Genomic DNA, 27,259 nt, shown 5'->3' with positions numbered 1-27,259 from the left:
TGTGGTATAGTGGGTGCAGTCCCACTGGCATCCACAGAGGCTGCACCCCTGTTCCTGGGTGGAGCTTAGCCTGGTGGTGGCATTGGTAGTCCCCCCTGGAAGACACAGATCCCACAGGACAGAGCAGTCAGATGTGTGAGGGCCAGCGAGGGAGCGGCTGGCAGTGTGCAGGAGCCTCCACAGCACCCCTCTTCTCACCCTGGAGCATCCAGTCAGGTTTTTCCAAAGGGTGGTGTTCAACTCACAGAAGGCTTATTTTATACAAATTGAGTCATGAAATTAATCTGTGCAGGAAGGTTTTGCTCTTAATTTCCTGCCAAAATGTAGCATCTGCTTCGAATGAGGCATAGAAGGAAAATGCAAACTGGGATGACATTTCAAAGGTGTGATAGCTTTCTTCTCCTGAGAGAACAGCTAATAATTTCTTATCTTCTGCACCTGAGCAGAACCCTTAGCTTTCAACTGGGCACAGTCTTGTCTGGTGGTAATTTTGTTAATTCTTTGTTTTATAATATATTATACACCAAAAAGCATAAGTAGAAAATATGAAAGCTAAAACCCATAAAAGTAGTTTCTGCTGGAGTAAATGTTTATTCTGGGAAGCTGAGCAGTACCCTCTACTAGGTTATATTTCTCACCTAGTGCCATCAGTGTCAGAGCTGCCTTTGAGTAGTGCCATGCAAGTAACACCCACTCAGAGGACAAGTGTAAAACTGCAGAGAGTCTAAACAAGACATTCTCCTAGGGTGTGTTGCAGTAAATAAATCAAAGAGCTGAGTTTTTTCTCATGAGGAGAAAAACGTGGGAGTGGGGGGAAAGAAGCATCTGATATCTCATGGAACATCACAGATGCATGGACAACAGACTGAGAAATGCTGACACAGTCTTTTTGTCCAGTAACAAAGACCAAAGGATGAAGCAGCCTGAATGGTAGAATTGTCCAGAAAATTGTTTGTCTGGAGTCTTACCTGTCACTTTAGGTACATCTCTACATATTTAAAGTATAAAGGTCTTGAGACAGGGTCACTGATTTATGTTACAGTTGTCCTTATGAATCTGCAACAATCTCAGCTTTCTGAATGCATTTGTCAGAATTTTATATCATCATATGCTTTAGTCTCAGCCTGTGAAACTGGCAGGTCCAAACCTGAGATTTTTCTGAGCACTCAGATTCCAGTGTTGTCAGGACAAGGTTAGTTCAGGATTAGGCAGGGAATAATTCATCATTGTTTTTACCAGTTTCTGGAAGATTTCTTACTGTTGTTAACAGATGAAAGGAATGATGCACCAAGTAGGATTTTTTCACCATCTGTCTAATTATCTGTTTCCTGAAAGTAAGGAACAGTGAAGAAGGTTATTCGGCTGCTTTTATTGAGAATGTTTAAAAGCCTTCACTCACAAAGAGCTTCTGTTCTCAGCCGATTTTTGCAGTCAAGCAAGGCAGCAAAAAGTGTAGCAACCCACACCTGCTTCTTCATCAGAGAGGGTGCAAAAAAGTAGCGTGCAAACTCAAACGCTGTAGAGCAAAGTGTAGTTTGGCTTGAGGCTGAGTCCCAAGGAGCAGAGTGAGAATTAATCAAACCTACATTAAACAGAAACCTTTTGGTTTTGTTCTTCTAAATTTGTGAATTATTTCCTTCACAAGAATTTTTCACCTGTGTGATGTGAAAGCTTCCCTGTCCTTTCGTCAGCTTCTAGGGATGTGGGGACTGGGAGGCTTTAACTGGCAATGTGTTTGGTTGGAGATGGAGACCAAGAGCCAAAATACCTGAAGTTGGTGGCAGGACAAACAGGACAGGTTCCTCTGCCCCATGAGCCCCGTGCAGTAGCGAGCTGTGCCTGTGTTTCTCTTGCTCCTTCTTCTGGACTCGGTGCTTGGCACAAGAGGCTGCCTTTACTTTGACTGCTGCTGGATACCTGCAGAGGGAAGGATGCTTTTGGCAGAGGAAGACCAGCTGAATTGAAGACCTCTTAAGCAAGAGATTGTCACGTCCTGCTCCATTTCCACTTGAATGCCTTCGGCTTTAGATCAGCATGCAGGTACCTCTGACACAAAGCTGCGGCAGCACGACTTGATCTGGGCTTTCTAATTGAACTAATGGCTCTTAACTGCCGCAGGGGCTAAAAATACCACTGGGTGCTTTTGCAAAGTATCATGTTCCGTTTCTCCTAGGTAATGGCATGCATTTAACTTTGTTGTTTGTTTCTTCTTTGCTTCTGTTCTGCTGACATGTATTTTTACACTTTCAAGTCTTTGTTCTTCTGATAACAGCCAGTATGTGCCCAGCACAATTCCAGCCCACCTTTGGATGTGTTTGTATTTGTTTTCCTAACTACATTAAAAAGTCAGGGCATATAGAAAGCCTAGTGCTAAGTTTGGCAGTGTGTAACACTGAAAAATGACCTTTCCTTTGCAGTTGTGTTTAAACTCCTTGAACATGAAGTCACTAGGTGCCTGTTAATATGCCACAGTCCCAAATATGAAATATGGTTCTCTCAACCTCTTCAAGGAAAGAACAAGACTAAAAAGGTCTCCTGTAGTATCTGCCTTGACAGCACTCTTTTCTCTGTCAGACACTTTAGCATGGCAGTTCCAAAAGTTGAATATAGAGTTCTGCTATTTTAGCTTAACATTAATTCAAGATCCTTATGTAGAAGATGTACCTGAAGTAAAAGGTTATGAGAAGTTACCAAAGGCTGCAGTTCTCACTCAGACAAACCACCTGAGAATCTCCTTTGTTGGAGCCGTCTCCAAACAAAGGGTGGTGGATGCTTCTTTCCCCTGTTGTTTATGCTTAGTATTTAAAATCCCACCCAGGAAAACACTGTAAAAAGTAAAGTATTTCATATTTTGAAGGAATACAGTTAATGAGATCAAAATGAGCAATCCTTCCTTTTAGAGAAATCTGTATGGTCATATCCATTTTATTTAATCACAATAGAAAAAGGAACGTAGCAGCCTTAATTGTTACACATTTTCCTCAGATTCCAAGCCCAGCTGAGGTCAGATATTTGTCAGACCCAAGCCAGGATAGACACATGGATTTCAACAGAAGTATGCTAGTTTGCTATGGTCAAAATTTTGTATTTTTGTAGGTTTAGATTAATTGTTCTTCATTGTTACAAACCATTTCATAAAATGCCTCTTCTAAAAACCTCTTAAAAAAACCCAAAAAAGAACAAATCTGTAAAATTAGGTGGTTTTGTACGGTCACTAATTTCTGAAAGCACATGAAACCTGAAAGCACACTTGCTTTTCAGCTGTCTTTCAAGAGTGATTTACAGCCTGGCATTTAATTCCCACAAGATAAAGACAGCACAAAGAATGCCACATAATAGTATAGCAACTGCTCAGGCACTGAGCTCACCACCTACCATACATAATTAAGAGTATATAATAGTTACTCTTACTGAAAAAATAATCCAAGATTAATTTCTGACGTAGCTCTATACTTACAGCAGATCAATTATGAATCACAATGTGATACAAATAACTAGCTCTTGTTTGTTGGTTTGCATTCTTACCATAAAATTTAACTTCATTTGTAAAAACTCTATCCCAATGGCAATTCTTAGAGTGTCACCAAGAACTAACTTACAGCATCTGTAGGTGGAAAGTATTTTTTAAATCTAACAAGGAAAATTAAAATAAAAAATCTCAATGACCCAAATGTTGAGGTCCTTGGAAGTCTTATAATGAAATCTTTAAGCTGGAGCTCAATGGAAATTGCTTAAGAGTTGTCTTTGCTACTTGCTACTTTACACTGAGAGTGGTTTAAATTGTGAAGAATAGGTAAGAAACCTGGGAATGCATTGATCTGTTTGATGTAGCACAAACACAATTTAACACAACAAGGAGCAGAGGGTCTTCTGAGTAGGGTGGTACGTAGTGTTATAGGAAATTAAGGGCTTTTGATTGGCCATGTGAGGCGTTGAGTAACCCCCTCTTGGCTCAAGGGATGAGGAATACACTCTCATGCTATTTTAAAATATTTGTTCTTTCTGGGTCTTGAGCTTTTTTAAAGTGCAGTGTTTTAGGTGTGACTTTCCAAAATATTCTATAAATGATTATCCTTTGTGTAATCACAAGTTCATGTTCCTTCTGTATTTTTCTTTAAATAACCTAAAAGTGGAACTTGGCGTGTGGGGCAAGGTTGTTGGTTTTGCCTCTCCTTCTTGCTTCATCTTGTTTGAGTAGTGTGAAGATATGGGAAATCCTCTTCAAAAGGTGTGTTGTGAATAGAAGCTCCCTTTCCCTCACCTGTTTGGTGCAGGAGTTGGGAAAATGAACAGAGATTTTCAGGCTGACACCTCTCTGCACAGAAGAGGCTGTCTGGAGAGGTGTGCCTGAGTAAAGGTCAGGGAAATACATTTTTGATAGCAGGTTTGTGTCTACTTTCCTTGTGTGATGAAAAGGGTTTACATTCAAGGTCTTTAGCTGTGCACGTTTTTTGTTTGTTTAGGAATATTTTACCAAAAACAATTTCAGCTTTGCTTTTGAGCTGAAGTACCAATGAAAGTGCCTCACAGATTTCTAAGCCTTGCTGCTGGAGGCATTGCTCCAATATCTCAACTTTGCTTTTTTATGCACGTCTCAATTTTGAAACAGCAGGACTGTCAAAAATCTGAACACAGAAAGCACATTTCCTTATAAATGCTTCTGGAGGAAGTCCTTTGAGGAACACTGTCAGCTCAGAAATGAATTTTGCCAGGGGAGTGCTTTGTAAATCTTTGTGATTGCTCAGGTCACACAGTGAGGAGTTTCTTGCTTCTCTTTTGGGAATAAATTTTAAATTTTATAGATTGATGAAGAGGAAAATCAACATGATTAGGATCTAGATACTCCTTTCTGTGCTGATTTGAAGTCAGATAATTTTATACTGAGCTCTTAATAATGTGGATTTTTCTGTACATTAAAAGAAAGAGTTTATTCTTGAATAGCAGAACAGGTGGTTAACCAAGCCACTACTCTTATATATATGATATGCAGCCATATAATATTTAACTAGTCAGGCTGGTCTATTCTGAATTGTTCTCTCAGGAAAGTTTAATTTCCTTCATCCAAGCAATCCAAAGCATGGAAGTTCTTCAGAACCATTATTTTCTTAAAAAACCCATAGCTTTATTCTGGTAACATAAATTTAGTCTGAGTACAAATGCCCTTTGCTTCATTAGAGGTCCATGGACAATTCTCCTAAGAAAGTATGTTGTATTTTTATCTGCTGGGAATGTACTTGTGTTGATGATGATCCTGTTCCTGCAAGATGTCTCTGAGCTTGTGCAATCAGACAGGCCACTGGCTGTTGTGAGACTCATGCAATATTGGTTTAATCTGTCTCTGCTCTTCATGAAAAATGGATTTTATATGTTTTTTTTTTAATAGGTTTTTTAAGAAGTCATGTGTAAGGGTTTTTTTTAAACGTGAATATGATGCTCTTCACAAAAGGGATAATTCAATCATTACTTATTATCTATGTTCTCTTTTTTGTTCTGCATTGTCCTGTTTTCTGTGGGTTCTGTGAACATGCCATATTTGTGTCTGTGTGTGTTCATTGTTTGATGAGCAGTGTCAGTGCATATATACAGATCATGTATATATCTTCCTGCTCTCAGGGCCATGTCCTGCATCAGATATGCTCATTTAGCTCAGCTTAATGAGCAGTGCATATTTATGCCACTTCAGGCATGGTGTGTTGTCCCTGTGGAGGCCATTTTGAATTAGAGGAACAGTGTCCTTGCCAAGGACATTGGTTGGCTGTAACTGATGAAGAATTCAGCTGGCTAAATGTACTTTTACCTCTTGGTGCCACTGTGAACAGGACCTTTTCACTCTGTGCTTTTCCTCTCTTGCATTTAGCTTTCCAGTTGCTACTGGTGAGAGCAAACCCATACATTTCATGCTGATCAATATAATTTAGCTACTTCAATATGATTTAGCTATTATGGCATGAATTCACTGCAGTTCTAGAAGTTTAGTTTATTTTTTATTTATGTTTTTTCACTTTATAAAGAAAGCAATCTTGAAATAAAATCTGTTTTTCATAGAAGCCCTAATTTGTTTGACAAGACATTAATTAATAATAATAATAAAAGACTGCAGTGAAATCCATGCCTTACTGCTGTATATTTTCATTAAAAGGTTATTGACATTTCTCTGTCTCTTTCTCTAAACTATGACATCATTGCTGTATGGAATGATTTCCATTAGCATCATTTGTTGAAGTTCTCCAGTGAAGTCTTATTTAGACTTCTCTTTGTTTTTGTTTTTTTTTATCTAGCTAAACAAGTACACAGATGACACATCAGATCTTTAAGGCATTTTACCAGATATTTGTTGCTTTCTCTGAAAATTTTAGGCTTTGGAATCCAGTCCTATCAATCAACTAAAACAGAGATTTAAATATCCTTATAATGTTGGTGACAAAAGTCATCCATCTCTATCTCTTTTATGACAAGATTTGTGGTTTCATGACTTCCTGAATTTTGCCATCAAATGCACAGGAATATTCAATATTGTGCCTTTTGCCTCATAAATTAGGCAAAAGGGAAGTGAGTCTCTGTTTAAATTAGACATGCTGACATTTTAGCCCTCTAATAGAGCAGTTCCTTGGGATGTTGTGGTGTTTGGAGGAAGCTCACACAAAAAAATTCTTTAAACTAGACTAGTGTCCTTGATTGTAAGTATCTCCCTGCCTGCATTTCTTAGGGGTATAAGAGCCTTATAATCTTAACTTATGTTATTTCTTCCAAAGCCTACTAAAGTTACTGTTCCCACTGACTTCAAACTTTGGATGAGGCCCTTCTTTATCCATATAATAGTGCAAGTATTTTTGCTCTGGATAATTTTGTGACCTGAAATGTGTCCTTATGTTTCCATGGTAAACAACAAGATTGAAATGTGATGATTTATGTAATGTTAAGACCTTTCTTTTCCTCTTTTGAAATGTTTAAAATGTGTGTCTTTTAGTAAGTGTTTCATGAATCATCAGACCTTTTTAAATGTGCTTTTTATGAACTGCATATGAAAGAAAGGAACTGAAGATATATTTTTCAGCTTGTGCCATTTCCATTTCTGCTGTTTTACTAACCCATTATTTAGCTTCTCAGTAGATTTAATGAGGAATTATTTAAAGCATTCACAGAAACCATTCGAGAAATAACATAAGCACGTCGTGATATAGAAAGTGTGAAAAAGGCTACAGAGCTGACAAGAAACCTCTTAATGCTCTGAGCCTGTAACTGGAGAAAAATGCATTTCACTAATTTTGTTAACAATTATTTCATTTTTAAAAGCTATTCTTAATATGAGCTACAGGAAAAGGCAAGGCTGGGATATGGCTTTAGCACTATACTTTGAGCTAGCAGGCACATTACCACTGAAACAAGTGAACTGATGCAGCTCTCTAGATTTTGGATAATTCAGGTCTAAAAAGAAAATACAGGTGAAGTCAAGCAGAAGAAGGAAATGAAGGGTAAAAGCACTCCATATAGCATAGCTGCTGTGTAGATGAAAGAACTCACTAGGACATAGCCAAGAAGCCTGACATGTTCTGGAAAGCCCCTGAATCAGTGACCTACTAAACCAGGGCTGTCTGTGCTGTGTGCCAGGCAGGGCCTGAAGTGCTTAGTGATGCTCCAAGAGTCTGCCTGTGGAAATCAGTGATGCTCCATGAGTCTGCCCGTGGAAATCACCAAGACTGAGAGCATTTCCTTAAATGCCAGAAGAAAATAGCAGTGAAACTCCCTACCTGCTCTTACTCTTGAGAGTATTTAACAGCAAGCCCTCTCTTGGGTTAACTCTGCCTGACCTTGTCCTAAAGTGCTCAGAGGAGGAGCAGAAGGAGAGTCTGTGTCAGGAGCTTGTGATTGTAGAAACAGTGGGACATTCCTGAGCCTGCTTTGCAAGAAAAAGAAGATGGGCATGGGGAGATGACAGGAGATGAGGGTCTTACATGCATCCTCCTGCATCTTAGGACAAGGTATAGATATTGGTAGTTCAGCAGCCTACTCATATCTCCTATTCTTCAAATAGTTTTTAAGAAGACTAAGAAATAAGTAGTGGAAGAATTAATTGTTGTTGCAACTTCTCCGATTAAAAGTAATCTAAGATATTATGTTTCCTGAATAGCAAGCTTAAGATGTGGGTTTCTGTGTATTTGCACTCTCAACACAGGAATTTCATAGTAGATTATCTTTACCATGAAGAAAGCTGAAAAAGACACTTGGTTGACACATTTCTCTATCTCCAAGCAGTGATCCATTATTCAGTTTATTGGAACTGAGGTAGAATTGAGACAGTGGGAAATCACACATATGTGGGTGCTGGAAAGTGTGCAGGAACTAAGCAGCACCTGGTGAACTTGAGTTGGCTGCCAGTGTGCAGCAGTGCCAGGATAGGGCTGGCCCTCTTGGAGTGGTAGAATGGCTCTGCACAAGGGCCAGTCCTCCTGCACTGCTCCTTTGGCTCACAGGACAAGCTGAGTCAATCCTGCTCTGAGCAAGCTGGAGTTAGTTAGGCCAGCCAGACTCCAGATGGAACCCCAGGGGCTGCTCCACCAGGGCCCTCTCCTTCCAGGGCAGCCTGCAGAAACATGGAGCTGTGTCCAGTTTTCAGCTGACAGACTGATCTGCTGAGGCTGTGTGTAGGGCAGAGGTAACTGTGTTATTTAGAGACTCAAACTGACCCTGGAAGCAGGAGAAGGGAGACTCTCTTCTAATCTTTGACCTGTGCCATTGTTTGTGGCTTTATCTGAAGGTAAGTCACAGCTGTCTTCTCACCAGCTGTTCTTTGTGATAACTATTGCCTCTTAAAGTTCCTCTTGGCCTTGAGGAAGGTCAAAGTTTTCTTGGCATTCATTAGAAAAAATGAAAATAAATTATAAGTGAAAACAGCTGTCAAGTAATTGTATTAACTTATGTTCTTGTCACTCCTGTATAGAAACAGTTTGAGGACTTTCCTCATCCTGTCAGACTGCAGCTTGAAAGCATCTCTACAAATCTCAGCAAGGAGGGCAAGCATCTTAATACTCTCTGCCCCATTCTTCTTGACATCTCACATTTGTCTTTTGGTTTGGAAATTCTCCTTGTTTCTCACCTTTGAGCAGAGAGGATTGATTTATTGTCTTTGTAGGTCTTGCACTGTGATGTGACACGTTTTTACATCTGCACAACTAGAAGGCTGCTGATCTGTTCTTTGCCCAGTACTTTCAACTCATGCTATTACCCCTTCATTCTTTCCCATTAAATTGACATTTCAGGGATGAAAACAATTTGTGGCCATATTAATGGAGACAGCTTCTCTTTGCAAGTATATTTTCAATAAGAGCTTCATAGACATGTTATCAAATTCCTCAGACTTGGTGGAGCAAGTTTAATTGACATTGGTTAGCCTAACACAAAGTCAGATAGCCTGAAAACTTTTACCTAGGAAAGGAGGAGTTTCTGTTGGCCTGAAGTGATCAGTGGAATGCTAGGAAAGGTTTGTTTTAACATCCTGAAAAAGCCTCAGTTTCACATTTGGTCATAAACATTTATTGACAGATTTTCACTTATCAAGAATAGATTTTTCCCAGTGTTTTCATATCAGAAATGCAAAATATGTAACAGTACCTGTTGACTGATTTACTGTTTGACTCTTAATTTTACCCTTTCAGATAAAAGAGGGAAAAAAAATCATTGATTAACTAAACAAAGTGCAGTTAAAATCTTGGGATTCTGAGTGGTCTTGCTGTTTGAGCACTGTAGAGATTAGGAATTTACCGAGAGTCAAAATGTGCTGAAATGTTCATTGCAGTGAGCTGGTTCTGAGCAGGTGAGACTGGAAATGCTTGCACGTAGATTTTTCACTGAGGACATTGCTGATGTCAACAGAAGGCAAGCCCATCTCAGACACAAATAACCCAATAAAGCAGACCTGTGTTGGTTAGAGTCACCCAATTCACAGACTGGAGGGCAGAGCACATCTTGTGACACCAGGGAGCTGTGTTGTTTTTGTGGCTGAGCCAAAGGGAAGCACAGGAAAATACTCTCTTTTTGGTGAGATTTGCTCTCAGCAGATAATTTATAGCAGCACATTCAATGGTCATGTGAGCAGATGTAATTTCTCTGAGCCTAATTTTTTTTTTTAAATGCTCTTACATGAGGAGCTGATTAGCCTGATTAGGACTAGGCATTAGGCTCCAAAGGAAAATCAGCAGTGGCTAATCTGTGAGAGAGGAAATCTCTGAGCCCTTTACATCATCTTTGTACAAGTGGCTAAAATGTCAGGAACTGAAAAAATTGAAACAGGACTAACATATAGCACAAGTCAAAGCTCACATTTCCAATAGAGCCCATGGTAGGTATTGTTGGATACTGTCACAAGACTCTGCAGGCACAGGTCCTGCTGAATTCAGTGAAAAGTGGCATGTGAATTTCTGTATACAATAGCTCCTCTTTGCCATCTCTGGTTGAAATGAGCACTAAATGAATTCCTTTGTTATAGGTTCATGGAATTTTGAAAGGACTTGAGATCAGCCAACTCATCCCCTGCTTCAAAGAGGTTTCTTTCCTAACAGCAAGTGAAGGTGATGGGGAAATAAGATAGTTTGTATTTAATAACTTTATTGATGATTTTCTTGGTGGTAGTGTCAGAAGACACAGCAAAAAGTATAATCTGTGTCTGTACCCCAAGTAACTTCTACATAAATGACAGACTGTCCTTTCACTCTGTAGCTTGACTGACAGGCCCTGATATTTGAAAAGTACAAGTAACAGGGGTCTTTCAATTTGATTTTAAAATTTATTTTTACTTTTTTTTAGTAAAAATGAACATGTCTTTCTTACCTTGTCTTTCTGGGATGTGACATTAGAATTAGTAAAGACTTTTTTGAGACTTTTAACCTTCAGCAGAATATTTCAGAAAGAAACAAACATTTACTTAATACAGGCAGGAATTCCTTAGTAGAAAGAAGTCATTTTATGGTTGTCATGACATTACAGAAGGGTGTTATAAATCCTCAAAAATATTTAAAAGGATTAAATATAGAAGGAATAAAGTTAGCTCTTGCACAGCTACTTGGACATAAGTAGATAAGAAGCTCCTTTGAATTTGAAATGTGTCTATGTAAGCTATGTGCATTCTGCTGAGCTCTTTCCCAGCATAATCCTCAGAAACTTCACTCCTGGAGGATATGGGAGGACAATTCAGTCATCTTAAGACATGTGGATCACTAGATCTGGTCCTGATGTGAACGTGAGCCAGATTGCAAGAGCTTTGCTGATGCCAGCTAGAATAGTGTTTCACACAAAGCCAAGGGAGTATGCTCACTGAAATAGTTATTACCCAGCTTGCATAATCCTCCCAGAACCTGGCTCACTATTCAAGCATTCTGCCAAATGTAGCAGATCAAGATGCATCATAAAATATTTGCGCCATGTTTGAGATATTAGGACAGGATCATAAATCAGGCATTTGTGTTGTTCTGGAAAAACCTGTCAGAACAATTTCTTCTGTATTGGTGAAACCTTTCTGCACCTTTTCATCACACAGCATTCCATTCTATATTTCTTTCCTCACTGATGACCTTGTATACCTGTCAGGCATGACTTTACTTTGGACTTCTGCAAACTATTTTAGAATAAAGCATTAATTATTTTTTTTTTGCCATCATTTTCTGTCTGGAGTTAGCCTGATCTTTCTGTTGCTCAGATACCTCTTATTTTAATTGAGCTTTGTGCTGAAATGATAGCCCTTCTATTCATGACTCAAATACATTGCCAACTCTTGCACTCCTCTGCTAAAAGATGCAGTGAGGACTGTAGTGACAATCCTGGTAAATGGGAGTGCCAGAGTATTCTTTCTTACTCCATTTCTGCTGCTGCATACAATGGTGCCAGCACAAACTCTGCACTTACCTTTCTAGAAAATAGGTCCAAGCCCTTCTTCTCTGTGCTGAAGCAGGAAGAAACCAGTGGTTTGGGTACACTTGCTACTTACCCACTGGAGGTCAGCACAGATCTTCACAGGAGCTAGGGAGAGGCCCTGTGGGCTGGTATGGAAGGGAAATGTTCTAACAGTGGATATGATGCTCAGTGTGCTATGAAGATGTGTTGCTCTGCAGTACCTGATGTCATCTCAACACTCTTGACAGCAAATTACTTGCATGTTCTTCCACTGATCGAGGCAGAAAATAGAAGGGGGTTTGGAAACACATCTATATTGTAAAGAGATTAATATTGGTGTTGAGCTTTAAGTAACAACCAGCTGAAAAAATCAATTTCTTTCCAAGTATGTGGAGTTACCTTGTCTTGTTTTTAAGGTTTAGGGGAAAATAACCCTGTTCCATCAAACAGGTTGAGAATCAGGTTGAAGCAGGCAGGAAGGATGATAGGTCTGCAAGTCCTACTGGAAACAAAAAATAATCTCCAGTAATTTTTCATAGGGTCAGATTTTCACCCATAGATTCTAATGTTTGAAAAGATCCTGATGTCTCTGTTGTGTGACAATCTGAATCACACTGACAGTGGAATGAAAGGCCAGAATGCTGCAGGGAAAAAGAGCAAATCTTGAGATCTGGAAATCTCAGTGAACACTACTGACTTAGAAAGCAGGGTAGCCTTGTTCAACTACTTCCATGAAGCCCCACAAGTATTATCCTGTCTAAAGCTGTCTTCATGTTTTGAATGTCACAGGAAAACATAGCAATAAAGGATTATTTGGATTATTAATAAACAACAGTAATGTTGTTTAATAAATTAAGAACCACAATACAGCTTTGCAAGTGATTAATGTGGCAACTTCTTTGACAGGGAATTGATAAAATAATTGAGAAAAAACAGTGAAACTGACTGTGTCAAATTCCCCCTTTTTCCTTCAAAAAACCCCAATCTCACAAGCATTGTTCAGAAATTAAAAATATTTTCTTACCGCTCTTTCTTGTATGTTGTAATGAGATGACATAATTGTTCTTATATGGATATGAGTTTTTTGGGTAAATTTTGAGTTGCTTTATTGACACTTTTAATGTTAGATGTGAGCAGAAGAATGAGAAGTACAAGGTTTAAACCCAGATCCTGAATACAGCCTGTCACTGCTGTCTGCCTAAACAAAAATTTGTCAGTGCTAAGGGAAAACAAACCAAAATGTTTCCAGTGCTTCTGAAAAGGAGAAAAATGCAACAGCCAATGTCACTGCTATCAGAAAAAAGGTGTTTCTGTCAGATAAGGCACCAAGAGCACATTCCTCACTAAATCTCTCCCTGAGATGCCTAGCCTGTGTAGTGCTGTTACTAACCCTTGCTCTGTAATCTCTCTGTATATATGTCTAATTTATCAGTTTCTTGTAGATTGTCAGCAGCCTGCTGCCTCCATACCGCCACACGGCTCACAACTAGCCAGGGGGCCAGATTGCCAGACTGTCAGGTAAACTCCACTAACTCTCCTCTCTTTGCACAGAGCTGCCTGCATGCCTGCCACCCCCTCCTCCTCCTCCTCCTCCTCAGACAAAAGCTCTTCACTTTTTCTCTAACAGCAAACCTTTAACAGCTTGAGGAACAGTGGTAATTTCTGCAGTGACAGTACCAACATGAGTCACAGCATTCATGCACTTGCTTCCCTGTAAAAATATGGAAAAAATGCCAAGCTGGATCGTGCAGCCCTCGTTTGATATTTTGATGCAGTTTCTCAATGATGCTAAAGCAGTAATGAATTTATTTTGTTGCTAGAAAGGTTTACTTAAATGAGGGACTTTCAATTTCAGGGGTAGGTGCAGGCTTCTCTTTTGTAAGGTGGATTTTAAAGGCATTTGTGGGATTTTAGCAGACACTTCTAAGTTCTCCCTGACTTGGAAACTCTGACCTAAGGCAACCAGTTTTTAATCTGGCTTTTAAAAGTGTCCTTGCTTATAGGTGGTGCAAAGGCCACATCATGCTGCTGGGATGGCTGCATTAATCAAGGCACAACCCCAAACCTAAGCAAGCAAAAGGACATTACAATAATTTTATCTGTTCATGGCACATTCTGTGCTAATATTCACTTATGTCTGTGCTCTTATTTGAAATAATTTACATTGTTTTTAGGCCTTTGCCTGAACTGTAGTGACCAAGGTAGTGCCTCTCTTTTTTTGCCTACAAAGTGGAAGTACTATTATCTTCTTCACTATGTTAAAGGAATATGAAAATTTTACTGAGAAGTTAGTGTAAACTCATTATAACTGGAAAGTATAATTTATTGATTTGCAGTTTGGAGTTTTACAGCTCACTGAAAAAAATTACAAGTTACATTTAAAATCCTTAATATGGCAGTAAAATGATGCTGCTGTATTTTAGGTGTTAGAGCAATTTGAGATTAGCAATTGGTGCTTTGGAAACATGGATGGTTAACATCAACAAGTCTTATTTTAACTCTATTTAATTTAGTTAAAGACTGTTCTGTTCCTTCCAGAGCTACTCTCCTAGTGATGAATATGCTCAAATACCATCCCTCTCTAAATGTGAACCAACAATTGCTTCTGTAATTTTAAAATTATTCTTCTCAGAAATCTGCAAACATTACCTTGTTCTAAGGTATAATTAAAAATATGGTTAATATTTTAAAAACTTCAGATCAGTCACCCTACAAACAGCACACACATTACACACTTAGCTGAAAAACTGACTTTCAGGTGGCTGTTGTTTTTTACCACTAGATTTGTACTCGTCTGGTGAAGTCAAAGCAATTCTGATTTTGATATATTCACACTGCTGCCTTGCCTGCCTCAGCCACATCACCTGCTCAGCTCTGTAAAGCAGCGAAGCATAACAACAGAATTAATGCAAGTCAGCATGATGACATAAATTGTTGAGTTGTTTAAATAAAGTAATTGAAATCTGGAGTAAAATTTGAGGGCATTTAAGAATCAAATAGACTTACTGAGGTTTGGATTTTCTAAATGCAGCAGAGAAGGAAGCCAGGAGCTTGTCCCACTGTTCCTTGTCCTCTGAAGTCACCCATTTTAAGAGAGAGCTGTGCTTGTTTTTTAAAGTCTCCAACACAATCCTTGCAGTAATGTGACCTCTGAGTGGCATTTCACCCAGAGCTAAACAAGAGCTGGTTAAGGCTTGTGCTTCACACAGATATTTTCTACATCCTGCAATGTCTGATTGTATTCAAACCAGTTAATACACCTGACCATAGCACAGGCAGATTCACAGAGAGCTTTCCCTCATTCATTAGCTATACTGTGGTTTTTAAGGAGGACTTTATAACTCTGGCATCTTTAGTAATTGTGATTCCAGCTCACAGCCTTTAGTAAATCTCACTAGATAAGCAAGGCAGTTTCAAGCCAAATGAGACTCCAGGGCAGATGTAGTCAATTCATTTTAGCTTTACAGTGGTCTTTTTGCTTGAATCTGCATGTTTCAATTGAAACTTGATTGCAGATCTGTGAGAACTTTCCTTAAGAGATTTTTTTAAATTAAACTGATGCAACAGTGCACAAAAGTCTCACTCTGCCTTCCATGCATCACCTCGGTTTCTACTTCTAGGGATATGGGGCAAGCAACCAAATCCAGGCCTGCCCTGACAATTACTGGATGCTGTTCCCCCTTCCCAGCACCTGTAACTACCTGTCTGATGGACTATATTGGACAAGACCTAAATATTGCCATTATCCAATATTAAAAAGAGCATGCCCATGTTTAGATTGTATTCAGGTTTCTGTTGAATGCACTGAAAACCTCATTTTCATTATCAGAGGCCAAAACTCTAGGCCCAAATTATCTATTAATTAAAAAAACAAACCACAACTCCCCAGTACCTCAAATTAAATTAATATTGCCTTTTAATATGAAATAATGCTTTTTATTGATATAAAGTAGAAAATACATTTTAAAAGGGTAAAACATGCAACTTAACACATGCAAAATTTCTGCATTCTGAAAATATCATAGGTCTGTTTATATTTTCCTTTGCTGATTTGTTACAATCAATGCCAGACAATGTTGCATGTGAATGACATCTCTAAGCCAGAACAGACTACTTACAAACACTGAAGAGCTTTGCACACCATTTTCCAGTTGATTTTAGAAATATGTGATTAGTGTTTTGTGTGCCAGGGAAAAAAACAAAAGAGCTGCATAAAGCCAGACAAAAAAAATTGCACAGATTTATTCATCAATTGAATGAATACATCCCAAATGATATCATTTAAAGAGATGCTCACGAAAATTCTGTAAAAACCAAATGGTTTCAAAACTACACATATCTCATTGGGTGAATGTAGCAATGTTCTTCCTTATTCTCTGTTTATAGTCAAAAACTCAAGTTCTTCCATGTCTCTGTCTTGCTTTGTGTTATTAATCTGCCCTGCCATCCTCTGCTCTGTGTGTCTGATAGCTCAGCTCCAGGACCTGCTGCCACCAGCACCTCTACTGCCATAAAAAGCACATTGAATGCCACGTGTCACTTGCTGATTCTGATGTATTTTTAGTTTATCTGCTGCTACAGCAGTCTGCATTAATGAACTGGATGAATTGTGTTTCTGAAGAGAGGAAGGTATAACAGCAGAGTTTTAGAAAAAGATTTGAATCTATTGGAACTGCAGCTGATGTGGTTATATATGCTGCTATAAAGGTGCCTGATAGCCTTGACATTTTTTTTCTCTTCCTAGTGCCCTTAATATTTATTATTGATTGAAAAGGAAATAGTGAGACAAATTTTTCTATTTCTTCTGTGCACAAAGTGTGCTTATATTTCAAAGTAAGAAGCAATGCAGAATTACCAGGAAAAGAAAATTAATATAACTCCAAGCACAGTGCTTAGAATTGCTAATCTGAGCATAGCTTGGGATAGTCTGTAGTACAGTTTTTACAGTCATGGCTGGCTTTGTACTGAAGGTCATGCCATGAAGTTATTATGGTTGTTTATATTTATGTAGAGGAGAATCTTATGTGTCTCAAGGAGGTTCTTTCAGGCCACTGATGCTGTACATAACTAGTTGCAACTACAGCCATTTCCTCACCAGTCCTCTCCCTTGGAGCATGAGCATCTTTTGTTGCTTATTTTTAAAGTCAGGAAGGAAGCCCCAGTAGACAAACACATCTCTGCTAACGAGCAAGGAATGTGTGTGTTGAGTTTCTGTTCCTCTCTGGCAATTATAGGAGTCCTGTTTGAAAAGAAACAAGGCAGTAAGGAAGAAGAGTAAGCCAGTCTTTGTAGGGTTGTGCAATCACCTCCTTGTTTGTCTTCCCCAAATGGGATGTTAACGTTCTAATTCAGTTTTCTGTCTCTGAAGGAATTAAGGCCAGTGCTTCTCCTAAGCCTATCTTGAAAACTTAGGAAGTGCTGAAGCCAGGAGCTGGCTCTTGATGAGTGGATAAGTTTGAGAGTAAATACAGAGCTTTTGGGACAATCTGCAGTCACTCCTGACACAGTCATTGGTGTGGAGCAGGTGAAGATCTCAATAAGATCTCTCTGTGGGTGCTGCATCTGCTTGTGGCAGAATGTGACAGGAGAAAAGGATGGATGTAGCCATGGAAAGAATTGCTTCTTCAGAGAGGTCACAGTCCATAACACTACACACTTTGGGACTGACCTGTTAGACAGCTGAGCATAAAACAAAGCTTGTGGGATCTTGAGCTTCTCTAACCCTCTCACCACCTATTTTGCAATCAGGAAACTCATCTTCAGGAGCATTACTGGGAAATAGGATCTAACTTAAAACATGCAATTTTATGATCTTCAAATAAGCCCAGAGGTGCAAGAACTGTAGCTCCTGTAGAATACCTGTGTATTTGTGGTCAAAGCCTCCCAGATTGTCTGATTTGAAAATGTGGACATTGCCATCAAGTTACTTAATGGTGGTAGTGCACACTTCTTTCTTTCTTCAGTCAAACACAATGTCATCTCTTTTTATTCTTAAGTAAATGCTGTGTGTGGAAACGAAAGACATTTTCAGTAGTGCTGGCACTTCCAGTAGCATTTTCCCAAACACCTCTGGCATTTCAAATTGATTCCTTTCCAGCAATAGGCTAATAGCATTCCTTCAGCCAGAACTCCAATAGTCTGTGCTGCAGAGATAATATGTAAAGGCACAGTTTCCAAAGGAGGAAAACAGAAAAGGCAAATTCTCTTAAAGACAGAGACATAAATGATGGTGCTTTATCATACATCACAGTGTTGAGCTTGGAATAACTTCAACACTGTAGAACATTTGAAGCATTAGGGGAAAAAACTCTTCCCGGACACTTTCTTTGAACTTGGAGTTTTGGTATTTTTCTCCTTTTTTTTCCTTTTCCTTCTCTTTACAAATGAAATTTTCTTGCATTTTGTTTTTATATCTTGTTTTTCTACAGCTCTGCACCAAGAAGTGGGGTGTGGTTGTGTTAGCTGCCCCTTTTCTTTGTTGCTACTCCAGCCCCTCTAAGGATGGTTCAGACCTCTTTGCACTGTTTGCCAGTGAGTGCTATAAATGCACTCTAGACAGATGAATTAATAAGTGAATGCTGTTATCAGTTAAATTGTACATGAAAAACAGTCAAATTACAGAAATATATGACAGAATGAAAAGGATTTGAACAGCACAAAACCCTGAAGAAAAAGAAACACAAGAAATCCCCACACTTCAGGAGTGTAAATTACATAATATGTAATGGTTGAGGGGCCTGATGAAGAAGGCTACACTGTATTTGTACAAATGAACTAGTAAATAGGTCAAATTCAGTAAGACATCAGATTTTCACAGAGCTATGAAACCTGATTTCCAGCCTGGCACTGTCCTTCATTTCAAAAAGGGAATCAGCTGCATATAGAAAATCTTTAATACTCATGTAAAGATGGCACCTGCATCTTGTCCTTCAAATTTGCTCTCCCATTTCACAGATGCATTTTTTTTCTCCACAGTCTTTGTCATCCCAGCATGCAAACAGCAGTTGTGTACAGGAATTGTGAAGTGGGATATCTGCTCCACCTCACGAACACATCCAGGTCTCACTGACTTGCTGTGCACTCAGAGTTTTCTGTATGTTTGCTGTGTGTCTGAGGATATGGATTTAGAGATGAGGCTTCATCCCCTTTTGAAGTTCATTTCCAGCCCTGTACTATTTACATGCTTGTAAAAAGTTTGCCTTGTATTTTAAGCACTTTTTCTCTTTTCTTTTTAATTTTCAGTCCTAATGCTCTTCCAGAAGAGCAGCCACATTCCAGCTCTCAGTGTGCCCCTCTCAACTGTCTCTCTAAGCCTCCTCCTTACCCCTAATCTTCATATGCAACGTAAGAGAAAATGCAAACAGAGTGAAGCTCATGCAACAAAGGTTGGGGTTGTTCCCAGCAAGTGGGTGGACAATCCTGCCTTGTTGCTCCATTGGCAAGTCTGGATTCATATCCCCTGCTCTGGCAACTGAGGGAAGGTTGAGAAGAAGAACACAAAGCACAGAGCCCAACCTATCAAGAAGACTTTTTATGGTTCCTCAGATTGTACTCCAACTGTGCTATCACAACTGAAGTGTAGTGAAATTTAACATCTCAACAAAAATGTTCCTCCCAGCTGCTTGGCTTTACCTCTGAAATGATGAGAGACTTAAGCCAATGTTAAAAAAATATGTTACAAAAATCCTACCCTCACATCCTCTAAGTTCAGCCATAGGAACCAGTTCAAATTTCTTTTTGTCTTCAAGGGTGTGATATTTATTTCTTACTTTATTTGCACCAGAATTTTGTGTTTATAAAATACAGTCTTTTTTTTTTTTTTTTGGTGAGAGTTGTATTTAACTAATTTTATTTTTTAAATCCAAGCAGAAATAGCTTCGGTGAAGAATGACTGTGTTAATATTAAAAAAAGGCTTGTTGCATTGGCCAGCATATGGCCAATTTTTATTGCACAAAAATGTTGGAAATGGGTTGAATTGGAATGTTAACAATGACTGTATATTTTGCTGCTGCACTGATATTGTTTATGCACTTGTTTTTTTAATTCCTATTACACTAGCTTCTGGTTTTGTTCTAGCTCTTCACTGAAAGATAATTATTAAGCCTAAGAAGGAGATGAAAGGATAATGTACTGATTTGTTTTCAGTTGTTTGCTTGCATTGTAATTATACTTCTCGCATCATGAATTGGTGCTGTTTTTTGGGATTACTTTCTATTTGGTATCTGAGAAAGAAAATCTAAAACAAGTAAAATGCTGTGTGCTAATTGAGAACATTCTTTCCTCCCACTCCCATATTCAGGATCCTAGCTCGAGGCCTTACCAGGAAAGGCTAGTTTGAGTGGGGAAGTCGTGTGCATTTCGTGTGAAGTATTCTGTGGAGAAAGAGCTCCTGCAGGTAGGGTTGATGGGGTGGATCAAAGTCAGCAGGACTTTACTGTAGTGCATTTTTTCCTTGCCAAAAATCAACAGACACAGAACCTTAGCTCATGTCAGTTTATGACAAATACTCAGGTGATCAACACTACGCAGACTCTATCGCAACAGTGCACAGTGTTCCTAGTTAAAGATTCTTTCCTGTAAAAGCTGAGTAAGCCTGTTTTTTTCTTAAAAGCAGTGAAGGATTGAGGAATTTATTTTGCACAGGGAAATTTGATTGAGGAATTTATCTTGCCAATTTATATTGGCAGCAAGGGAAGTGGCTAAACAGAGGGTTCAGCATCTGTGGGTTTCCCATCAGGTCATCAGCTGGAGAAATGAGTCTGCAGTGTTGCCTACTTGTTGGTAACTAGCAGGCTCCTTGTTTTGTTAGGTGGCCTTAATTTATTTACAGAAGAGAGGCTTGGTTATTTCCACATGTTTTTATGTCTTCTCTGCAGCACATGTTTGACCAACAAGTGGGAAACGCAGTACAGCCTAAGGGATGGGGCAGCTGGGGAAAAAACATTGCTGCAGGTGTGGCTGGAACAATTCTTTCAAATTCTGCCTGAATCTGAGAAAATGAAGTCAGTGTTTTTAGTAACAGCGCTTACCAAATGTTACAATACAGAAAACATCAGCAGAGGAAAGAATCAGTGACCACTCAGTGTGCCTAACAAATCATTATTACCATAGTACCAAGAACAAAGGTGCTGTAAATAGAAATATTTTATGTCATCAACAACGTCTGTCGTGTAACCTTGGCAAAGCAGCTGAGCTATAGTAACAAAACACTCAGAGATAGAGAAAATAGGAACAAACTGATCCCCAGTTCTGATCAGATCAAACAGATAACACTTGGCAGTGTCTTGACTTTGGTTTCCATGGGGTTCATGTGATTCTTCTCATGTACCTTTACATCACTATTCAGTATCATGATTAAACTGCCTGTTGTCTTGTCATAGAAAGGTCAAGTGCAACCTTGTTCAGCTCCATCATGATGTCTGACTCTAAGTTTAGCTGCTAGTTTGATTTTTTTAAAAAATCCCCACAGTATTTTGTCCAAGGCAAATTCAGCTTTCAAAAAGCATCTCCAGATTCCTGACCTTGTCTGACTGGTGTGAGAATATCTGTATCCAACAAAGACAGCTACTGTATACTACTATAAGAGAAGGAGTTTGCATAGCACTTTGAATGCAGTTACCACTGACTGCACTTGGAATAGTTTTTCCTATTTTCATATCCAAATCAAAGGCATTTTCCTGAATTTTAGTTAAGCAGTAGTTCAGTGAAATACATTTCCTTTCTATATAGATACAAATTTATTTGGAAAAAAAATGGTATCAGGACACTTTAGAAACATATGCATGTCCATGTGGATCAAAAGTTATGAAAGAAAATCCAGTGGTATAGAAGTTGTGGCCCTGTTTTATAGAAATAAATGTTTTTATTCTCTTAAGTTTTAAATTTTTAATTCCTAAGTTTTCAAGTTACATTTTTTAATATACAATAAAATGTAATTGTTGGAAATGCGAGAGAACTAGAAACAAATCAACTTTGATGTACAAATGGTTGTAGTTATTGCATTGTAACTTTAAAAACTCTGTAGGTCCCTGGGACAACTTTTGTCAGTTAACCAGTATAAAATAAAATAAAATACATACCTTGAACTTAAGATGAAAACCTCTTATTTGTTATATATTGGTTGATAATATAAAACTTTGTGAGAGATTTTTGTAGGAAATATTTACGTGCAGACAAAACCAGAAACAAAATCCTGGGGTTTTTTAAGGGTTGCAAAATACTACATTTTGCCCATTTAAAATTAATTTATGTTGTGTTGATATCTATTTTGATTTTTAAGGATTAAGAAAAATGATACATATATTTGTAATGGTTGAGTATACTTAGAAACACTACTATGTGTTCTACTCAGTAAGGAGGCAATTCAAATCATGCTCTGACTTTTGTGTCTGAAACACAGCTTTTGTTCTCTATGATGGCCTTGAAGTTACTTTGGATTTGAAATAGCCTACTCAAAATAGGGTTATGTAGGTCAAAACAGGAGCATTTTGCTTTGGGTTTTATTTTCTGATGTAGTGAAAAATTATTCCTTGTTCAGTGAAATGATCTGCTTGTGGAAATCCAGTTTCTAGAAAATGTGTGAGGAAAAGAAGAAAATGAAAGAAATAAAAAAAAAACAATTATAAAAGGAGAAAAAGATGAAAAATAAATTGCAAAATGTAATAGTATGGAAAAATGTATTTTCTATCAGTCAGAACGTATATGGAGGTTTTAAAGAAAGAAGACATACCTGTTTTTCATGCTAATTGTATAGAATTTTCTGCCTTCTAAATGGGGGCAGTAGTGATATTCTTTCTGATTGATCTGGTTGACAGGTTGGCATCTCTGTGCTTTCTCTATCCACATTTTTCACAGTAAATTAATGTAATCATAGCTGTACAGCAGAGTTCATAGAATGAAACTGTAGTTAATGCTGCAAGTTTTAATGCCAAGTGGATTTTCAGTTTGTTTTTTATTTTAAAAACAATGACAAAGTTGTTTAAGCCATTTACCATATTAATGTGTGTACATAAAGGAGATTATGTTATGAAATATAACCTCACTTATGAAGTAGACCTCACCTATGAAGGCTGCTCACCATAATTATGTTGGAATTACTTAAGTAATCTGTTAGTAAAATCCGACCCAGTCCTTATCCCACTGGGAACAGCACCCAGAGTCCAGGCCCTAATTTTGGTTCCAACCTTATGGTTCATCCTGCATTGCCAAAGTCAGTAGCTGTGCTGCCAGCTCCACTTATGGCTGGACTGACCATCATCATCATAAGGTATAGATGACATCAGCCTTTCTGAGGTCTGTTCCTTTCTTTGGCAGAAGATGCATATCCACTGAAGTGACAGTAAATTTCTTTCTTTCGTTCCTCGGAAATCTTCGTTTGAGAATGGCAGGGACTGATGTTTTACCTTTGAAGTATGATAATTGCTAGAGTTACCTCTTTAAAAATTCCAGTCATCACTTCTTCTTCAGTTTTCCTTTGCTGTGTGTGCAGTGAGTCTGAAAGGGATAGATACTATTCAGACGTTTTTTAACCATTAAGGGGTTTTTTTAGTGTAATTAAGCATCCTGTGGAAAAGAAATAAAAAAGCAATTGCCTTTCGCCTTCAGGCACAAATACATCAAAATATGCAATGGAAGTTGTGTGCATGACATTGTTAACATCATGTAGCTTCTCCATATCCATAACTAAGCTAGAAAATTCTTATTTCTTGTGTGATATGCATATTCCTCTTGCTAGAAGGGCAAGAGAACTATCACAGGGAGTCTGTATCTTTCATTTGGAGGTGCACGGCTTAAATCCGTATTGGTTTTTAATCTGTTTCCTGTGGAGTTCTTGAAAATCCCCTTTGTGAAATGTAATGGCAACCAAGTGACAATGTGACAAAAGGTAAAGGAAAAATCCAGTATTTCATTACTGGAGTTAATGTGTGGGCAGACTCTGGGTGACAGAGCCTTGTATTTCAAAAGTGTCTTTCTACAAAGCTATTTGTTTTGATGATCATGATTTGCTGTAAACGAGTGGATAAGAGTGTATGTTTTTTCTCAGTGCTAGTAATCTGAGTTTTTATTGAATAGGTGGTTGCTTGATTTCAAAAATATTTTGGAAAATCAATGAAGAGAAGTTTGAAGAATTTTTGGAAATCAATGAAGAATTTAATAAAAGTTTCAAGTAGACTGGCTTGATAGCTAGTTAGTATTTTATCAGCTATGAACAAGAAATAAGAGTAATCTAGCTTATTTTATTATTATTTCTCCTGTTCACAGATATGGCTATGTGTGCTATGCCAGTGGTTAAATTAAGTCCTTTTTATTACTTATTTCCCTATTGATTTTCAGCCCTGTGGTTTGACTGTTAAAGGGTTAATTAAATTGATCCTTTGTAAACAATTAAAAAAAAAAGAAAACCGATGTTTTGTGATTTTTGTAATCTATTGAATGTCTCCATTTGCATGATGTTCTGTATTTAATGAACCATACAGATTGCTGTGTTCCTTTCAAGAGTTTTAGCATTGGTGGAGTTTGTGACAAACACAAATTTGTATACTGTATGTTTACTGCTGTATTAACTCAGCTACTCCTATGTTGAATTGACATTATGTTGTCCTGCCTTCTTGGGGTTAAATGATGAAGTGTTTCTAGGTGGTGAAGAATATAAAAGTATATATGTTCATTTGCTAAAGACTGAATATTGGAAACTCTTCTTGTTGCTACTTTATGCTAAAAGCAAAAAAGTTAAATAATTCTTGTTTCCAAAAATGCATCATTTATTTTTAAAATTGAAGTAATTCTCATGTTAACTTTTCCTTGTCCTTGTAGACAATCCTAGATTAATACCTTGTGAGGGATTCATAAAGTCTGTGCTTGTACATGTGTAATATGATCATGCAGTCAAATGGTTGGGAAAAACACTCTAGTGCTGAAGAAAATAATTAAAAGAACCTGATATACTGATTCTTACATCTTTATGTTCCAATTAAAATTACAGTGTAATGCATAACTGTTCCAGTGAATAAACTGGCCATTTTTGTTCATTTAACACTGTTCTGTCTGGTCTACTTCTACTTACAGCAGTTTGCAGTGCTTAGACTTAGAATTTCACAATCATTTCATTCTTAGAGATCAATCAAAGGTATCAAAGAGGATAAGAAGGGAAATCAACATTAGAGGAAAAGGGAATCAGAATTAAAGCCAGTTGCTTCCTTTGTTTTCTGAGTTTGAGGCAGATACTAAATTACAGTTTCCCCATGTAGTGTTTCCAGCAGATTTGAGTGATCTCTGAAATGCTGCAACATCTGCACAAACTTTCAGCACAAGGATGCACAGTAAGATGCAGTCCTCCATCCTCAGGGGATGTGGGAGCAAAAGAGCTGAAGTCAGCATAAATATTGCTTGGGAATGCTGTAGTATACCTGCTATTTTACAGTAAGAAACATCCTTTTCCCTTGCAGAAGAGCCATGCTCTGAAAGCAAAGAGGTGAAAATCCCCCCACACTGATCCAGGAGCTCAGCCCTGGCAGGAAGGTGGCTGCTGCAGCTCCTCCAGTGAACCTTGCTGCCCTTAGGGTCCCTGAGGGGTAGAAAATGTCCAGCTTTTACAAGTGGGTCAGGAAGATTATAGAGGAAGGATTGCATCTCCCAGCTTGCTGTGGTGTTTGACTCAAAGGGAACTGTTGGACGGCTGGGTTGGTTTTTGGCTGCCTGGGGAGGTGCTTTGGATAAGAAACACAGATTGTGCATGGTGACAGAAATGGAGTCCAAGAGCCATGTTTGGCTGGGTTCTTCCCCCTTGTCTCTTCCTTTTTCTCACCTAGCAGGGGTTGTTCTCCCACAGTACCTTTTCTCATTGCAGAAATGCCTTGGGCAACAGTGCTCCACTATGATTTAGCAGAAGTGTGACTGCTAGAATTTTTTACACTGGCTACTCCTTTTTTTCAATTTTGAGTTAAGAGTTTCTGTGAGTTGAAGCAGGCCTCTCTTCTTCAGTGTGTTTTGAATGCAGTTTCACAGAGGACTACCCCTTGTGGGAATGTTCTGTTTGCAAAGATGGTTTGAGAAACTTCTAATCCATATTGCTCCTTCTCCTTTTTCTGTGTCATCCCTTCAGCTCTGAGAGACAATGGTATGAGTAAGGTCATTGAAATAAACTGGGGGGAAAAAACCCAACAAACTGAAAAAACCGTCAAAAAATGTAACTTTTGTTTCCAAAGAAAATGTCTGTGTAATTTCTGCCTTGGGAAGAAGCATTACCCCATATTCTGGAGCAGGAGGTAACTTCTGACCATTGAACTGTTGATTTTCTTCTACATACACACCAGATTTTAATGGGAAAGATCCTGAAGCTAAAGTTTGCAGGGACTGTGGCAGCAGTTCTTGGTTTCTAGCTACCTCCCTTAATAAATCCTGCAGTTATGCATAAAGAAATGCAGAGCACTTCCAGCTGTACCTAAGGGCAGCAGGAGCTGTGGTTTGACTCTCCTAACACTATAAAACACTGACAGGACACTGGCAAGTGAGGTATGCAGGAAAAAGATCAGACCATAATTTTGAACAGTGTTGAAACCTTGGGTTCATTTGACCATTAATAAGAACAGAGATACTAATTATGGAGAGGGCCTGACAGCCACATCTTCTAGCAGCCCATGAATGACAGACATGGAAGATTTTTTATATAGAACAAGATGGAAGGGAAAAATGGAGCTAAAATAGATAGTCATAATTATGTGCATCCTGGGAAAAATTATTTGGAATAAAGCCAATTCTCATCTATTTGTTTATGGTAAAGGCACAGGCACAATTGCTTTCTTTTCAGTAGAAGGTTTGAGTGATTGCCTAGATGGAAGAAGAAAGTCTTAACTTTGCACAAAAATGAGGCTCAGTGCTGCAGTTGTCAAATCAGCAGAAGCTTAATAAACCAGTAAAAAATATTGACCTTTGCAAGATGGATTTTCTTTCCTTCTTGACTAGAGTGGTATATTAGAAAACACATATTTCCTTCATTATTATTTATATATTCTCTTGTATCACAGTGGAAGTATCTAACTTCAAGAATATGATTTCTTGGCTGGTTTTAGAGAAAAAAAGTTTAATTTATTGTAATAACAATTTATGATTGAGAAAATATTATTTGTGAGAAAGCTCTATATGAGGGGAGGAAAGAAGGAATTTCATATCCTTTAACTGAGTTATCAGGGAACTTTGGAAATAAATAATGAGACAGTTGTTTCCATTTATGTTATTTCATAGGATTTCCTACCTGTGGAGGGTTCTAATGTTTTTAAACATTGATTATGTCTCTCAAGGAAATTGATTTTTGCTATTCAATCCTGTCATATTGGTTGAAGTATTAAAACTGAGGCTATTTACTCAGATTGGAAACAT

General features: G+C 38.2%; 1 protein-coding gene across 4 annotated transcripts in view; it reads left to right on the top strand.

Moving 5' to 3' along the window:
* The window catches only part of BICD1 (BICD cargo adaptor 1), a 169,299-nt gene extending 144,382 nt beyond the window's left edge, over nt 1–24,917 (top strand). The window contains exons 9-10 of one of the 4 annotated variants that reach the window (XM_030237855.2): nt 13,326–13,401; nt 19,126–19,355. In XM_030237855.2, coding sequence (XP_030093715.1) covers nt 13,326–13,401; nt 19,126–19,213 — 164 coding nt within the window. In that variant the 3' untranslated portion in view covers nt 19,214–19,355. Of the gene's footprint in view, nt 1–13,325; nt 13,402–19,125 lie in introns of all 4 variants that reach the window. The other 3 variants (XM_030237857.2, XM_030237854.2, XM_030237859.2) reach the window with 3 other exon arrangements.
* The last annotated feature ends 2,342 nt before the right edge of the window (nt 24,918–27,259 follow it).

Source organism: Serinus canaria, chromosome 1A (genome assembly GCF_022539315.1).
Source record: "Serinus canaria isolate serCan28SL12 chromosome 1A, serCan2020, whole genome shotgun sequence".
NCBI classification, from domain to species: Eukaryota; Metazoa; Chordata; class Aves; order Passeriformes; family Fringillidae; genus Serinus; species Serinus canaria.
This window is presented reverse-complemented; position numbering and strand designations above follow the sequence as displayed.